At 31.7% G+C, this 16,169-nt stretch overlaps 1 protein-coding gene across 5 annotated transcripts in view; it reads left to right on the plus strand.

Annotated features, from left to right (window-relative positions):
• Positions 1 to 16,169, plus strand: part of LOC140452056 (centrosomin-like) — a 198,749-nt gene that overhangs the window by 161,620 nt on the left and 20,960 nt on the right. For all 5 annotated transcript variants that reach the window (XM_072546102.1, XM_072546094.1, XM_072546117.1 and 2 more), the window contains 3 exons: positions 9,884 to 9,970; positions 12,519 to 13,030; positions 14,142 to 14,539. In XM_072546102.1, the coding sequence (XP_072402203.1) occupies positions 9,884 to 9,970; positions 12,519 to 13,030; positions 14,142 to 14,539 (997 nt within the window). The remainder of the gene's footprint in view (positions 1 to 9,883; positions 9,971 to 12,518; positions 13,031 to 14,141; positions 14,540 to 16,169) is intronic.

The following is a 16,169-nucleotide window of genomic DNA, read 5'->3' on the forward strand; positions in this document are numbered from 1 at the left end:
TATCAACGATCATACCCTCGTTTCCGGATTTATAGGCAGCGATTTGTAATTATTTTTCTTAGTGTTTGGCCTGCAACTGCGGCAAACATCAAAGGCGATGCGGCAACGATCGTAACTGTAACTACGGGTGTCTTCCGATTGTGTGCGCTATTTATAGCATTCGTGCGCTCCCTGATCTCTGTTGGTTGGTTGGTCTGAATCGGTATTGGAATTATCAGAGGATAGGTTTTGTATTTTGATCCATGTACTGTTTAAACACAAATCCATAGTTTTGTTTGTTTTCGAAAAAACAAACATAAAACTCTAAAAACACCCGATCAAATTGAATCGTAAAGAATGCATTTAAACAGGATGTGAATCTCAAGTATGTATCTTCTCAGGCGCAATTAAAATTCCGATGCAGACTAAGACTAAGTGACAGAGCCAGTGAACACAAACTGTACTATAACTTATATTTTCGAACCTTCATTTAGCGGAACACATGCCTTGCATATTGTCTACTGGAGTTGCCAGAAAGGAATAATTCGAGACCTCGGGCTCAGTGAGTATATAATTACAAAACAGCCGCCGTGAAGCTTACATTTATATTCAGAACCTCGCTATCATTAAGTTATTCGATAAATAAAATATTTAGTTTTAAATCTTAGGTATTTAGTTTTACCAAAACTAAACCTCCCTCTCTTTCTTCCTCTCCCCCTCTCCCTCTCTCTCCCCCCTCTCTCTCTCTCTCTCCCTCTCTCTCTCCCCCTCTCTCTCTACCCTTCTCTCTCTCTTTCTTTCTCACACTCTCCCAAGAGGATGATTGAGTGTCCGACAAAAATATCGTGAGTTTAATCTAGTTCTGTTTTATGTGATTTTTATTATTTAATAATATATTATATTAATAACATTTTAGAAAAAAAAGAAGGCTTTTATCCTTCTTCACAATCACTTCACTTCCCGTTCACATTAAGATAATTAGTTTCACAGAAAATAGCTTGTTGTTGGATTTTATCGCAACCCTGTATAAATTACGGTAGATACGATAATGTAACACGTTATAATGTCGTAAAGCTAATTTTCTTTTATATCTTATATTATTAAAATTTATTTTCACGTACAATGCCCATCTTTATTTTTAACTTTTTCATGTCTTATTTATTCAACATTAGGCCTATCTTAAGTCTTTTCATTTGCACTACTTGCGCTGTGTTTGTAGAATGTATTTTTTCTATTGTCCAGAAATTGTTATAGCAGGTTGTATTGGTGCATTTTGAATGGAGAGGATCGCATCTTTTTTTTTTTTTGTTATATTTGTTAATAATTTTAAATCCATATTACTTTAATTATTTCCTGAATCCAAGAGTTTGTATAGTGCTGGTCAATATATAGAGTTTTTATGGCTTTGATTTTAAAATCTTTTTACAGTGCTACCAGTCAACGGTCACGGCACATGCCGATCAATGCCGTAAGGTTTGTTTATAGTTAGAGCACAATATCTAGACCTGAATTATACCTAATCATATATGCAAATAATGATCTTCCTGTCAATACTTCTTTTTCTAATATATTTAGATTTTACTACTTTTTATTATCCTCCCTAGTTTTTCAAAATCTAGCCACGCTATTTTGATTTGGCATTGTATTTATGTTGTTTGCTTCTGTTCAAATTTATTTTTAGTCCTATGTTTTCGGATGCTTGTATTATTTCTGTTGACGTTGTATCAAATATGTTCCTGTGATAAGAACAATATTTATATGATTAACATAAAGCTCCCTCCGTTTGTATTGATTTTCATATCTTCCTTGTCTAATTTTCTAATGCCACAAATGCCAATTGTGGTTTTCGTCGCACAACTATTAAAACACCCCATTTTAACGGCATTAGTGGTAGACGTAAGTGGATCTGAGTAACAGATGTCAATAACAATTTTTTGGTAGTAGCTAACACTTCGCAGTTACGCCACTGAATGAATTCCAAACTTCCGACTGTTTCGCCTGGAAGAGGTCTGCTGACTTGAAATAAAAATACGTCAATTCGCGCATATTATCATAATTAGTGTTTGTTCTTCTAGTACTAATGGAGGTACTTCTACTACTTTTGGAGGAATGACACCCCCATATATTAAAAATGGTTTTTTAAAATATTGTATAAATCCAAAGTTTTTGCTACCGATTTTCCCTTTTCTTGAACTTCTAATTAAAGGTGAATGATCAATCGATAAATTAGTGATTTTATTAGGTGCAATAATTTTGTAAATTTATTTGATCATTTTTTGCACATTCTTGATCCAAATATTTAGTCGTTTTTGCCATTATTTGCTAAAAAAAAGTAACCAGGAAATTCGTAGAGTCGGCACATTAATAGGCGAGGCAATGAAGCAATAAACCTACCAAATTTTTGCAATAGGATGGATCTTAATGAAACTTTTTGCATTCGATTCATATGAGTATCAGGAAATTTTGTGAACAAAAATGATGATGTGCATTTCGAAGTTATGAGATATAATAAATTTGTAATTCGAATGTAATTTGACGGAAATTAGTTCAATATTACCACTCTGGGGTTTTTGGGGTCACTGAGATGAATATCACGACGGCATTGTTCTCCGTTTCGTGGAAATTTGATACAAAATCAGTACAAAAGTGCTAAAAAATTTCATTGCCGAAATTAACAAATTACGATTTTTTATTCTTTATTGTATTACTATATTTAAATTTTAATTGAATCCGTCATTTCGAAAAGGACACAAGTCCATTAATTAAAACTTCCATTCCGTTTCATCAGAAAGGGACATAAGTCCAGGACTCATGGCATTTTCAAACATTTTAATTTTTGTTTGCCTTTTATGTTAACTTGTGGTATATGAAGATGTGCCTTTTTCACAAAGAAAACGATAAAACGCTTTAAGAAATAAAATTGCTCCAAAAAGTGATATTTAAAAAATTATTTGATACTTCTATTCAGTGTTTGTCTCTATATTTAATACATCCGCCAAAAGTGTTTTCCGAGTTGCTTTGTTACCTTTCTGTGAAAATAAGCTAATATAACTTTAAAACAAGTAAATTACATCTACGGTAATATCTATTACCTATATTTTACTTCAATATCTACTAAAAATCTATTTTTATGATAATTTCAGGTTCTCATTTCCTGTTTTCAGAAGCTGTGTGACACATATGTTTCGTAATGAAATAAATCGAAAAACGCCCTAGATTCTTTCTTATATATATTTTATTTTTGTGTCCAATAAACATACAAACAAAATTCCTCAGTTAGTGGACCCATAAAAACACGGAAAAGCAATATCCACGCCTATGTGGCGTCTCTCGCGACAAAATAAAACGACTAAAAATCTGACTCTCGGGAGGATCTTCTGTGATATATTTAAATGCGGATATTTAGAAGAATTTTATCTCGAAGTGTCCAGAATCAGTGAACTTGCTGCAATAAATAGGCCTGTAAATTATTTAGGAAAATAAAATACATTTATGATCGATGATTCAAATAATACGTCAATACAATATTTAAACGTCCAGACAGTAACATATGTGGCGATGCTCCTTATTATTTATTTAAGTGCATCCTAATTTAAAGGGTTCCTGTATATTCTACGGCAAATAGATTGCCGATATTCTACTGCCTTTAAATATCTCACATTATCAACATTTTCCAACTCTCCCTCCCTCTATTTTTTTTCTTTCGCTACATACAGTGAGCACAAGAGCATGCAATATAAATTAAAACTAGCCTTTAATTGAAGCAATTGCCATACAAACTTTTGTCAGATTTAAATTTTAAATGTAAATGACGTACCGGCCTATTGCCGCGTTATTCATTTGAAAACAGTTCGGGATACCGAATTCTTGGCGAGGTTATATTTAGCTATAGTTCCAGCACGAGCCATTTTATGTACAGTGGTATAGATATCGCGATGTTTGAGACTTTTGCAGTCCGTAGTGACTTTTTGTTCCTATTGTGAAAAATTATTCTAGTCTTTGGTTGTCTACAAATAATAATTATTATTAGTGCAAGGTTTGATTTTCTTGTTAAGATTTATGTATAAGTTGGGGTCAAAGGGGTCATGTTTAGTAACAATTTTTTGTTTTGTGTTTATTTTTACCGAATCGGTTTGTTATGGTCGTTTAAATTTGAAGTATCGGTTATTATTTTTTTATATTTTAGTAATTTAAAGCCAAAAGGAATAAATATGATATTCACATTTGTTTCCCAATTTTAGATTTACATATATTTAATAGGTATATTTGCAACACGGATAGATTTTTTTCTTTCCTATGTTCTTTAAAGTCTTCTTTTTAAAATCCTTGTTTTAAGCTTTGCATTATATATGTCTAAACCATCTTAATTGTATTTGCATTTTGTGACAAATCGGTTCTATTTTTAGTTGTTCATTTAATTTCACTTTAAATTTTTTTAAAATCGCATTTTAATGGCGTTGATTCTTGATTTATTATTTATTTATATCTTGCTATTTATTTTTTTATGTAGTATTATCTTATTGGGAACAAATTATAAATTAAATTATAATTGATGGATTCGACCGTTACTTGATGGAAATTCATTTTATGTAACAATAAAACACTGAAAACTTTGTTTTCAAACTTCCACAAAATTTATTTTAAATTCTAATCACTACAGCTGTTTCGGCTGATTGCCTTTCTCAAGTGATCTGTTTTTGGTATGGGTTTACACTTTATAGTCTCTAATGAAATAGGTTGAGGAGGGGAGAACTGTTTGTCTCAAGCTGGTCATTCAGAATTATATCTGTGTTTTTTAATTTGTTGATTTCCATAGATTCTAACAAAGATAGCTTAAGGCCTTTATTTTGAATATGGAGAATTTTAAATTCGTCATTAAAAGAATGATTATGATCTAGAAGGTGAAGTGCGTATGTAGAATCTGTTTTTCTATTATTGAAAGCCCTTTTATGTTCTGCTATTCGTTTATTGAAATTTCTACCTGTTTGACCAATGTAAGTTTTTGGACAGTCGCCACATTTAAGTTTGTATACACCACTGTGTAAGTGTTTTTTATGTTGGCTCTTATTGTTTTTAATATATTTGCCTAGGTTGTTATTTGTTCTGAAAGCTGGTGTTATTCCTTTCTTTTTTATGTGTTTGGCTATTTTTGTTGATATTTTTCCTGTATATGTAATCGAGCAGAAGGTACTGGGTTTTTTCTCTGGTGGTGGAAATACTAAGTTCAGGGCTTTCTTGTGTAGTTTTTGATTTAATATTTTATTAATCGTTTGTTCGTTGTATCCATTGTTTACTGCTATTTGCTTAATGATATTTAATTCTGTCTCAAAATTGTATTTTGACATAGATCATAGTATGTTACATAGATTAACAGCAATTCCTATGTCAAAATACAATTTTGAGACAGAATTAAATATCATTAAGCAAATAGCAGTAAACAATGGATACAACGAACAAACGATTAATAAAATATTAAATCAAAAACTACACAAGAAAGCCCTGAACTTAGTATTTCCACCACCAGAGAAAAAACCCAGTACCTTCTGCTCGATTACATATACAGGAAAAATATCAACAAAAATAGCCAAACACATAAAAAAGAAAGGAATAACACCAGCTTTCAGAACAAATAACAACCTAGGCAAATATATTAAAAACAATAAGAGCCAACATAAAAAACACTTACACAGTGGTGTATACAAACTTAAATGTGGCGACTGTCCAAAAACTTACATTGGTCAAACAGGTAGAAATTTCAATAAACGAATAGCAGAACATAAAAGGGCTTTCAATAATAGAAAAACAGATTCTACATACGCACTTCACCTTCTAGATCATAATCATTCTTTTAATGACGAATTTAAAATTCTCCATATTCAAAATAAAGGCCTTAAGCTATCTTTGTTAGAATCTATGGAAATCAACAAATTAAAAAACACAGATATAATTCTGAATGACCAGCTTGAGACAAACAGTTCTCCCCTCCTCAACCTATTTCATTAGAGACTATAAAGTGTAAACCCATACCAAAAACAGATCACTTGAGAAAGGCAATCAGCCGAAACAGCTGTAGTGATTAGAATTTAAAATAAATTTTGTGGAAGTTTGAAAACAAAGTTTTCAGTGTTTTATTGTTACACAAATTAAATTATAGTTTTTAGAGTAAATTTTTTAGTGTAATTGTATTTTGAAAAATGTAAACGAAATATTTTATGTACCTTTATTGCGGTCTTACTATACTACCAGTCTTTCACGTCTAGTGTTGTGGATTTTGCTATTTATTTCTTGCTGATTAATGTTGATCTTAATTTTTAATATTCTTTCAGTTTTTTGCAATTGTTTTCTTTATAAAATTTGTGCTATTTTCATTTGAACTATTATAGTGTGACTGAAACTATATACTTGCACCGCTTACTTTTCGGTTGAACATGGTTATATTGAACAGCAATAGTCATAGTATATTTCACTTACAAATTTTCATAATCGATGGTTAATGGTCCACTCATGTTCTTGTGGCACCATATCCTTATTGGACGTTGGAGGTCTTTCTAATACTTTATGAGTTTGTTTACAACTGCCCTAAGCAGTACTAGTGCTGTTTTGGCAGTCCAATGTCTTATTTTTCAGCCATGGGATTCTCAGTAAATAGTCAAAATAAAACACTATTCTCAAGTAGAACTGTAACATCAGTGAAATTATAATAAATATTCCAATTGACTAAAATTTCGGCTTCCGTTTCTGCCATCGTTTTTCGAAATATATAGTTAAATGTAAATATTGAATAATAAGAGAGACAAAATATATCCCTGTCGAATTTCTCTCTAGATATTAGTTTTTCTGAATATGATCCATACCATCTTTATTTTATTTTGATTTTTTCCTTAGGCGTATCTGGAAAATTCCTAATTTAAGTAAAGTATTTTATACAAATGCCAAAGAAGTCACATACTTTCATTTATTGCTTCTTATTCACTAATTTATATACATCAAGCATAATAAACCCGAATATGCTAACAACATTATTTCGTATTGCATGTGAGATTTTGTTTTTTTCGGCAGTGGTTACTCTTTCTTGCACTAATTTGTTTACCCATTTCTTTTCTTTCAACTATTGTTTTTAGTTATTTTTTCAAGCGTCAAAGTGTCGAATATCATCTGTAACCATCGTAGGTGTCGTCTTATAATCGTATATTGGATTTAATGTTTTTTGGTGTTTAGTAAAAATTTTACTCAAGGATTTCACTCGTTTAATATTCTGTTCACCTTAGCTCTAGCTTTTTCTTGTAATATTTTCTCTCATAGTTTTATTTGATATTTCCTTTCTTAACGTTTGGTAATTATGTATACACTAACTTATCACGTTATGGACAATTTGTGAAAATCTGTGTGATGTCTCTTATGTTTTTAATAAGACGTAGGTTCTGTAGTTTTCAATACTTCTAATTTGTTTATTTGTGAAAAATTATTTACATTAATTATTTGCATTTGATCATATTCATGATCAATATTACAATTTGTATCGATAATTCGAGCAAAGCTAATATATTTAAATTTTTAAAGTTAATTTTATATTAAAATAAGTAATTCCCATTATGTCTCCAGTGGCTATTGGTATTAACGAACATTCACTCAGTATACATTACGACGCAGGTAGTATTCTTGTCTGCAATGTTTTTATGATTTCCTTTAACTGTAACTTGATTGTTGGCAAAACATGTTATTTGCTATCTTTGATCTAATCCCACAATGGAGAATCTTTTTTATCCTATAAGGATCGAAAATTGTTTTTTATTTTTCTTGTTGGTTTTTATATGGTTTTGAAGTTCACCTATTTATTTCTATAATTCCTGAACTATAAGGTAAATCGATTTTTCTTTGGGCGTAAATATCAGTTTTTGCCTTGTCTTCACGTTACCTGCGGTTAGTATGTATATTCTATTCGATTTTTAATATTTTTCGATTCTTAATCCCATCAAATTCTCTCAAAATGTGTTAAAATTATCGTTTGGGAATTGTAAGATTTAGATTTGTAAATACATCAAATCTTTTTTTTTTCCAGGACTGGGCAAGTCTTTATCTAAATGCTCGTATAAACAGTTTATATCCAAAGTACTCAAATGCCAGAAAATACAAAAAATATATTTAAATAACGAAACACAAAAAAATGGAACACAAAAATTGTTACTAACACCCCCATGTAGCTTCAAGCGTAACTGTAGAATATTTTTTATAGCTTTTTGTATTAACATAAAATAAACGCATGACTATTGAGCTTTAGTTTTATTTAATTGTATTTTTTGTGCTACTTTACATAACTAAGATTTATATTAATGAATTCTAGATTTGTATAGACATGCATTTAAACTAAATCTTATGTGGGAACTATTTTTAGACATATTTTACACACTTTTCATGTAAAATGAAGATGCACAAACACTAATTGGTATCAATATAATAGTGCTTCAGATCTTAAAAATTATGACATATTTAAATTTAGATATAAAAGTATTTAATAATTTGTAATCTTATTTAATAGATGTGAATAGGAATGATCTACGAATCATCATAGGTCTCCTGGCAAGATACTGTCGCCTCAAAGGGCACGTGAATACAACCTGACTGATAGGAAGTGCGAATTGCAGATTCTGTCAAGCTGATGACGGGATGGCGGAACACGTTCTACGTAATTGCACCTAAGCCCATAGTAGACTTTGTTAAATAGACTGAGCTGAAGAAACAATTTTAACCTAGGGATGAGCCTTAGGTCGAGTGAAAGGTTGGTTAAGCGCCCACCATAGACATATAATACAAGATAGAATGAGCGCTGCAATACAGGTCCATTCCCCCAATGAGACAGAGAAAACTGACGCAAATCAGTTCCTTTATATCTTTCTAATGGGCTGGGTTTATCGACCACTTGACCTAAATGACCAATGGCAAGGTCACGTGGTCGATCAACCCGGCCCATTAGAAAGAGATGCAGTTACTGCCTTGCGTTAGTTTTCTCTGTCGCACTGCCAGTATTGCAGCACTCAGTTTATTTGTATTATATGTGTCTATGGCGCCACTCGTATTGAACCTAACCTAACCTAACCTAATTTGTATCTTAACTTCTCGAATGTGGCTCTTTATATTTTTTTATGTTTAATTTTTTCCGGTCTGGTTTTCGTTACCTATTTTGAGTATTACATGTCTGTTTCTGTTTCATTTATCGCAATATTGGTTTAATTACATTGGCTTTCAATGTGCCACGTGTTTTTGTTCTAAGACTTGGTAAATTGATGTTTAACTATGCCCAGTTATTCCAATATTTGCTTTATTATTCAACGCTGCCTATTAGTTCCTTTTTTAACATTTAAGTCCTATTTTTATTATTCCTATATTAACCCGTTATCGACCGATAGTGATGTTGACAGCAGTACCTTCGAAACGAAAGTTTTTACGATCTTGTGTTCGAAAACCGCTGGTCACTAAATTTTTATATTAAAGAAATTGTCGTGTTCTTTGGGTCGGCACTCCTTCGAGGCACCGCAATCATTCAGATATAATGAGCGACTTCTACTAGTTTACATAGTAACAGGTTTACATTTCTCAACACACAAAATAAACAAATCCAATGCTTTAAAAAGCCATAAGCCACACACGAGAAAACGCAAGTTAAATAATTTACAATATATACAATCAAACTGTTTAAGGTAACATGGTAAAATAGACATCGGAATTGAAGTATGTTGAGTATATTCATATTTTTATTTGTTTTTACAAAACATTGTTTTAATTCAACCGTTTACTTGCATGTTTATACACTTGTATTTAGATAATGTAATAAAAAATATTAAAAATAGTTGACATATTCGTCATATAAAGGATTTTATAAAAATTATTTGAAAATCCATTTTATTAGAAATCAATGGAGGAATCGAAATCTGAAGAAATGGAGGTAGCTGATCTTTACAAGGCTCTTACTTTCGAGCTAGAAGCTAAAATTGAGGTAAGTGTTTATATTTAGATATCAAAATCGTATCTCAAAAGAAGTCGATAGCAATGAATAGTTATCTTGTGTTTACAATCACTTTTATAAGTATTTGTCATAATTTTATTATCGAATTACTTCAAACTGTTACTTTTGATGAAAACTATGTAATTCTTTGTGCCATTTGGATTAACCATAAATACAAAAATGGAACTGTTTATTTAACACTTCATATCGTTTAAAATATCAATATTTTTTTAGATGCGTTTCTGGTACGACTTTATAAGTTGACACTTCGTTTAATAATAAGAAACGTCAAATAAAGTAGTTCCAATTTTATTATTTTCCCATTCGTTACTAAATATTAATTAATTAGTATGACCTGGAGATCGGAACGGTCTGGCAAATCTGACAAACAATACCTCGTTTGGAAGTTTAGTTTGAGTATTTTTAATACCACCATAATTATGAGTTTTCGGTAAAAAAAAAAAACTGAAAATATTCAAGTATTATTAGTTAAATAATTACCGCATGATATTTTCTGAACCATAAAAGTGATAGTTTTTAGGATGTCTGTGCGATAACATGACACACGAGTTCTATTTTTGTAACATAATTTTAAACGGGGTTATATGGCAAATAATAACTTTGTAAACCACACACATCAAAAATGTCTAAGAAACACCACTATTATTTCACTTTTTTCAATAAAAACATTAGATTTGAAAACTTCTACTCTACAAATGAGGGTATGCTAAGAAAATTAATCTGTCAATTGAACTGTTTTATTAAGGCAAAAGTGACAGCGTCTCGACTAATTTCTTCAAATTATAAAGAAAAAGTGCAAATTTTAAAGATATTAAAGGTATTAGCTTTAAATTTTACTAAAATATGGAGCGTTGGCATTTAACACATGTTCAGATGGTAAGTGCAGTGAAGTCTTTCACAAGCTGATGTTACACGTCATTTTGACGTGTCTCGGTGCGTGATTTCGCGATTGTGGCGTCGATATGAACAATTTGGTAATGTCGCTGAACTGAATGACATGGAGATCGCCAACGTGCAACTACTCTTCGACAGGATCGGTATGTGGTAGAATTAGGTCGTCGAGATATGCATATAACTGCACGTGCACTCTATGGGGCGTTAGAAAATACCCACAACATTATTGTATGTGACCAAACTTTGGGTAATAGCTTACATGAAGCTGGCCTTCCCATATTACGTCATGGAAATGGTGAACTCAGATTGAGGTGGGCACAACATGTGCATTTTAGCTTACAAGAATAGAGTTCAGTGTTGTTCACAGATGAAGCTAGGTTTTGTCTCTACTATTTTTCAAGAAGAGTGCAAATTTGGGAAGGTCCTGGTCGACAAGAGAGACTTAAGCATGTAGGTACAGGGTGTTAGTCCATATAGTGGTCTACAAGTTATGATGTGGGCTAGGATAATTTTCATCATCGAACTTTTCCCGTTTTTGTGGAACGAACTTTAATGTGTGAATCAATATCAATATATTAAACGTACCTTGAAACCTGTTCCATTTGCCACTACTGCAGGTCCTGATTTACGTTGCATGCAGGATAATGCAAAGCCACATACTGCAGCAACAGTAAGAGATTGGTTTCATAATGAGAATATTACACTTTTATAGTATCCAACACAATCGACAGATCTTAATTCGATGGAGCATATATGAAATATGCTTTAGAGACGGTTTACTCCTTATCTGCACAAGATCTTACACAGGAATGGATCGTATTGCCTCAATACGAAATTGATAATTTAGTTGTATGCCAAGGCGGTGTCAAGCTGCAATTAACAATTAATGCTGCTGGATGAAACACAGACTATTAAACAAATTTATTGTTAGATTTTTATGTTTTATATCGACTTTTATGTTAACAATTCCCCTTGACTTTTATGTTAACAATTCCCCTTAAATTAGTGCACTTCTTAACTTTTGTTTGATTATTTCATCATAGAGGAATCATATTAAAGTGAAATTAAGGTAAATTCGGTGCTGCGTATTTGGCACTGTACCGGTATGTTACTTTTTAAAATTCAATCAAAATTGATGTATATGAGAAAAAAACATTGCGTTCCTTAGAAATTTTAGATATGTTTATTTTGTAGTCCTTTTTACCACTTCTAAAGTTTTTTATCTCTACTGCTCTTTCGGAACATATTGCCATGTTTAATGAATCATGTTAGATTTCCAAAAATGCTTTAAAGTCAGTTGTGAGGAATATATTCAGAACTACGAAGAATTCTTATTGTTTAAATTAGATCAGCACGACACATTTTATTTAGCAGAACTATTTGCAATATATTAACCCTAGAATCGATTACCGCGTTGTAGTTTATGTAGTGAGTTTACATATCGGTTTAATTCTATACAAACATATTTCATTTCAACAAATTTCATGTACCTATAATATATATTTGGAAGTCTATATTAAATATTTTGTACGATCTGATATAATTTGGTTCAGTCAGAAATAAAAACAAATTTTTTCTAACCCTGCCGAACGCCGAAAGCCGAACTAATATTCATAACTTGCAGATTTTGGAGGCAACTTTAAAAGAAAAAGACAATCACATTCAAAAAATCCGCGAACAGTATGACGAACTACTTATCAGCTTGGAAGATAAAGAGAACAGAATAACAGAACTTGAGTTCGAACTTCTTGCCGCAAATCCTGACGCCAAAATGGATAGGTCCAGCCAAGAAAAAGGTGATACAGCTTCAGAAAAACGTAGTAGTTTCTACAAACAAGAACTAGAAGAAAAAGACAAGGAAATAGAACGACTCAACGGAGAATTGAAGAAATGTTCGTGTTATTTGCAAGAAATCGTTAATAAAGAATTGTGGGATAAGAATAAAGAAATAGAAAAGTTGCATACCCGACAGGTTAACTCGCCAGAGGTATTAAGATTGAGAAAAGATCTGACTGGAAAAGAACAACAACTTAAAGTTTTGAAGGAGAAAATTTCGGAACTTGGTTTAGATTTAAATATAAGCTGTGATGCTGAGTTGAAAGACTTAGCTTCTTCGTCAAAAATGCAACATATCAAGTAAGTTTAATTTAATTTTAATACTGCACTTAAGTTTTAGTTATACAGTTTTAAGTTATGCATTCCGTATAAAACATTCGAGGCCAGCTGAAAATATATGACTGTTGTTTTTCTCCTTTTTTGTGTTATTTTGGCAACTTTTTCTTTCCAGACGTTGTCGAACTTTTGTTTTTGTGGAGTACATAGGTATTTTTCTTTTAATTTTTTACCTGGATATTTTTAAATATGTGTTCTTGGTCTATATTTTGGTAGTTTTTTGTTGTGTATCAAATGTTTCTTTTGTCTCTAGTTGTTGAAGTCAAATTTATCTTATATATTTTCATAAGCTTCCACTTTAGCTATTCTCCTACCACTTTGAATACATTTTTAAAACTGTGAAGATCTTGGTCTAAAATATTTTGTGCTCTTCTCCTTCGGCCTGTTTGCATCCAGTCCTGGACAAAGGCCTCCCCATGAGTTCTCTACTCTTTTCTGTTTTATGCTATCAAATGTCAGTTTCTGTCCATTTTGCTTTGATTTTGTCTATCCACCGTTTTTGTAGTGTTCCTCGATTACATCTATATTGGCGTGGTCTCGAATGTATAATATTTCTGATCCATCTTTCGTTTCCACATTTCGATCCACATTTCGTATATGTTCTCTCAAAGAAACTCCTAACATAGCTTGTTCGATTCCCCTCTGCTTTGTTTTTAATCTATTGATAACTCTGTAAGTGTCACAGTCTCCATTCCATAGGTCATAACTGGTAGGTACAATACAATTTTCTTTAGATTTATTGGCATGTTTTTTTTCAACACAACACTGAGTTTTCCTACTGCTGTCCAAATCATTCGGCTTCTTCTAGTGATATCTGCCATTTGATTCTGTTTGCCTAGTTTGATCGTCTGTCCTAGGTATGCATATATACTCTTCGACACTTTCGATCTCACTTCCATCATAGTCTATTGTGATATTTTGATTTGTCATCATTTTTGTTTTATTTAAATTCATTTTTAAACCAAATTTCGATATTTTTTGCTACCACCCTTTAAATAATTCTTTTTAATTTTTATTATCAAAATATTTTCGATTTCAATATCTTTATATTTCTAATATTCTATTACTTTTGCAGAAGTCTTCATGAAGAACTCAAGACGTGTAAAGATGAAAGAGACTACTTCAAAGAAAAACTTAAAGAACTGGAAGGAGCCAACTATCCTGAAATAATAGAAAAATTAAAGGGCCATACAATTTCGCTTAAATCTGACTTGGAGAAATCAGAAAAACTGAAACGTGAATCTAACAAGATTTGTGCATTACTGAACTGTCGACTCGAAGAACTAACGGTATTTTTAGATTCCCTTTTGAAACAAAAGTCCATTTTGGGTTACATAGGAATGCAGAAAGAAAGAAAGTTAAGAGAGATCATTAATAGCAGTCTTGATCTATCAAAATCATTCAACATGAGTTTGGGTATTAACCCAGATCAAAGTCTAGCTCAACTTTCAAACATAACATCGATTTTAAATGGTAAATTTTTAAATTTATTTAATTTCATATATCGTATTTGTTTTTCAATCTTATAAGGGAACAATTTCTTCCTATACTATATACTGATTCTAACGGCTAATATCGATTCTTTTAGCTGTGTCACACTGTGTCCACTTTATGACTCAACCGGCCAATACATTTGTCTCTAACATTTTGTATCATAGTGAGTGTTATGTTCTGGATTTATTTACTAATTCGGTGTTTTTTCGAACGCTATTCCCCTTCTTATCCACCGATATGTGAAAAGATAATAGGTGTTTTACAATGAAATTGTAATTGCTATTATTTTGATCCATCATACACTCTCAATATTCAGTTCTTTGGTCAAACAATTTGTGTACGGGACATAAATAATATTTTACCTTTTTAATAATGGTTTCAAATTAAACATTTTTGAATATTTTTTTTATTTTAGATCTACCTTGGTTTCGTCCATCTCCCCCACTTGTAGGTATTAAAAAACAAGTTGTTGGTCATTTAGATTAATTGGGTTTCACGAAAGCGTCTCTACTACGACACAAAAGTATAAATATACAGGGTGTCTATTGCGTAAATTCTTCGTGTATAATCGAGAATCAAAATTGTAGACAGCAAATTCTTGAGGTAATAGTGACGTTAGCGCTGTTGTAGGTCTTCCAACGGCGTACGAAAATTTTTATAAGAAGTTACGAAAAAGCTACTTGCATTGAAGAAATAGCTATTTCTTGTATCACGTTAATGTAGGAATATGATTATTATTGACATTTGGTTTAATGACAATAAATAACTTTAGGTTAGTATATTTCGATATGAGATAAAAATCAGTCAAACTAAACGATGCTAAAATTTTCCGATGAGAGAAAAAACTGATGTACAAGGTGTATTGTGGACTTCGTGAAAGGAATAAAATTATGTTGGTAAACGATGTAGTTACTCTGTGTAGTGATTTGACTAAAGTTTCGACGAGAACTGTATACAGAATTCTAAAAAATTTTAAATAAAATAAGGACAAATTAGATGATGTCTCTATTGAAAACATTAAAACCAGAGGTAGAAAACGCATCCAGCTTGAAGATGACACCAAATATGCTATCCCAAGGAAGTTCCATGCTTTCTTTTTTCGAAACGAAATCCCAACCTTAAAGAAAGTTGAGGTCGAAATAAATTCCGATGATTCAATGCCCAAATTACACGACGTGTTTTATTGCGAACATTCGGACAGATGAACATCAAATATATGAAAAGAAGTAGGAATGGTGTTCTTATAGAAAAAGATTAAATTATCTTGTGGCGGAGACATTACTTACAAGAAATCCGAGAGTATCGTCGTAAAGGGCTATAAATGTACTATTTAGATGAAACTTGGCTGAATCAAGGTCATAATATTTCAAAGATGTGGTAAGACTTTGAAATTAAAAGTCGTCGACAAGCCTTCATTGAAGGATTTTCAACAGGTTTAAAAACACCAGTGGGTAGAGGACGGAGGCTCATATTAACACATATAGGTAATGATTCTGTTTTTTTTTGGACAAAGGCTTGTTACTATTCGAATCCAAGAAAACCAACGATTTCCATGAGGAAATGGACGCTCAAAGATTCAAAAGTTGGTTTTCAAAGATTCTACCAAACC

The sequence above is a fragment of the Diabrotica undecimpunctata genome, chromosome 1, assembly GCF_040954645.1.
Source record: "Diabrotica undecimpunctata isolate CICGRU chromosome 1, icDiaUnde3, whole genome shotgun sequence".
Taxonomy (NCBI): Eukaryota; Metazoa; Arthropoda; class Insecta; order Coleoptera; family Chrysomelidae; genus Diabrotica; species Diabrotica undecimpunctata.